The 2,439-nt window shown below is 37.6% G+C and overlaps 1 protein-coding gene across 1 annotated transcript; it reads left to right on the forward strand.

Annotated features, from left to right (window-relative positions):
* The first annotated feature begins 881 nt into the window (after positions 1 to 881).
* LOC147893151 (uncharacterized) lies at positions 882 to 1,372 on the forward strand. The gene is made up of 2 exons (XM_087386854.1): positions 882 to 1,084; positions 1,213 to 1,372. Exons 1-2 carry the CDS (start codon positions 882 to 884, stop codon positions 1,370 to 1,372), a joined length of 363 nt encoding a protein of 120 aa, XP_087242980.1.
* The last annotated feature ends 1,067 nt before the right edge of the window (positions 1,373 to 2,439 follow it).

Here is a 2,439-nt window from a genome sequence, read left to right on the forward strand (position 1 = left end):
TTTTCAAACACTTCAGCTAGCCACCAGTAGGAACCATTCCATCCCAATTTGAAATTTGTTTTGAGAGGCCCCAACTTAGCATTGTAGAGTAATACAAGCATACCCTTCTTCAAATGTGCCTATCATGCCATGCATTAGGGAAAAAGGGAACTCATTTTGGGGCCCTGTAAGAAATTCACTATTTTTTGATTTATTTCTCTCCTAAAAGACCTCAAAAATAGTAAAATACGGAAAGGTGGCTCAGATTTGTCAGTAAGGACTACAGAATTGTCAATTCAAAAAGGAATAAGATAATCTTTTGTCTGACTAACACGATTTTGTATTAAATATCCTCTTAGATTTTTTTTTGTTTACCAAAGATTCCGCATCTCTTTGGCTGACGTGTGCAGGTCTTTCATTAAGAGTCCATCACTGAACTTAGTGATTGCAAGTTTTCAAAATATTCACATGGATATCGCCACACTTCCACGATTCATGTTACAAAACGACTATGAGATTGAAAAACAAACTTCGCAACCTGAGGAGCACAAAAAATGGCCGATACTAGTGAGTCACTATCTGAGAAGAAGCGATTACACCATCTTCACATCGACTTGGAAGAACAATATGCTCCAGCACAAAAAAGACGAAAGGATACGGTGCTGAATGCTCAACAGCGGGAAAATATGAGAAGAGAAGGGCTTCAACATATTGACTTATGGTGCGATGGAAGCATATATCCAAAATGTCAAGTAAAAAACTCTACACCTCCATTTGTCAATCCCACCACATTACTGAGGTTTGCCGGCGATGGACAAAATGGACTTCTTGGTTATATTTCAGCGCAGTCTGCATTTGCGGAAACGTATAAAATGATGTACCTACAAGAAAAGGGGGCCAAGATGGAGGAGATAGCCATTCGTGCAAAATTGGAGCAGCAGTTGCAGAATGAAATTGAGGAGCATTCAAAGAGTAAAAAAGAGTTGACAAGAGCAAGAAAGAAGAGAACCGTGCTTGGAGACAGACAACGTAGCAGGAAGATTAAAAACATTGCAAATTTGAAGGCTGGGACTGGTGGATGCAAGCGACGAATTCAGGAAGCAAGGTTAGATTGAAATTTATCATTTTGTATACTCAAAAAGGCTCTCTTCCAGACTATATCTATTTCGTTGATTGTCGCAAAATAAGAATGGAGGTGCTGAATAATATAGTCATATTGTGTTGTTACTACAGGAAATTATTGGAGCCTGCAAAAGAAAATATGGACCCGAACCTTCTTCCTGTTAAACAAATGAAAGGATTGCTTTCTTGCGGTGTAGCAAAAGGTTTGATTGAGGAAAAAAAATACAAAACAGTCAAACGCAATGTTGTTAAAGGACTTTGTATCCAATAATCAAGTTGATGGCACTATAATCCAAGAGGCTCTTGATGTTAGTGGAGTTAGCAGGAAGGGATATAGTTCGATTTTCCATGCGATATCCTCAACTTTGAAAGGAGTTTGAAAGATCAAAGGATTAAACGAGTTTTACTGCCAAATCCAGCAACCGTGTGGAGGATAAGAGGTCATTTGAATGAAAGTATAGATGAATTTATTGGGCAATATATCCATATTGAAGAAATATTTCATGGTGTTAAAGGAACCACTGTGTATGATCCTTGGAACAATATATTTTTAGATCTGCAACAACTTCAAAAAAGAATGGTCGAGTTTTATGGAATAACATTTGAGGAGTGCAAAGGCATTTTGAAATTTGTTATCAAACTGGATGAGTGTGAGGTTGTAAAGGAAAAGAAAATGGAAAGAGTTACTATTACATTGATGAATGGAGCGATTGATACATCATTGACTGAAGCGAGTTCGAAGTATTTTAGTGTGCAGTCAGAGAAACACATATGGTGGTTAGGCTCGTTCCAGGTATGATCATGGGTTGTTTTATACTTGATTTTGGTCATTGTTTTCAAATCTGATATAGTAATACTTTTGTTTTCTATAATCTCGCAGGTGAAGACCGAAGACCATGAAACACTAGATTGGGTGTTTCACCACACGAAAATACCAAGAATAATCAAAAGACAAGTGCAAGGCGAGAATCTCCATGTTGCAGGAAAAGGTGATTTTCAAGTAGAGTGGCACATGGCCGGGGATCTTAAAACACTTAAGTGCATGTATAACATTAGTAAAAGAGGCAACTCAAAGTCTCCTTGTCTTTACTGCAAAGAATCAGCTCAAGTAATGGATTTAAAATGGTGGAAGAGAGCACCTAATAGAGATAAAGTTGACCCTGACTTCAAGGCCATTCTGGACATTCCACTATGTAATGTTCACATCTGCACATTGCATGGTCTATGTCGAATTATTGAGAAATTGGTATTTTTATATATTGGATTTGCTTGGAAACTCCGTCCCGAAAAAAATAGAAAGGATGCTCTTCAAGCATTGGAAAAAGTGTTATCTGATAT

This window comes from Dipteris shenzhenensis, chromosome 16 (genome assembly GCF_047967505.1).
Source record: "Dipteris shenzhenensis isolate YYH24624 ecotype China chromosome 16, Dip_SZ_1.0, whole genome shotgun sequence".
In the NCBI taxonomy this organism is placed as follows: Eukaryota; Viridiplantae; Streptophyta; class Polypodiopsida; order Gleicheniales; family Dipteridaceae; genus Dipteris; species Dipteris shenzhenensis.

What these genes read in the sequence shown, in the direction of transcription:
- LOC147893151 (XM_087386854.1), top strand. Translation starts at nt 882, where the DNA reads ATGGAGGAGATAGCCATTCGTGCAAAATTGGAGCAGCAGTTGCAGAAT. An exon ending in CGACGAATTCAGGAAGCAAG is followed by an intron (nt 1,085 to 1,212) that starts GTTAGATTGAAA and finishes TTGTTACTACAG; the next exon opens with GAAATTATTGGAGCCTGCAA.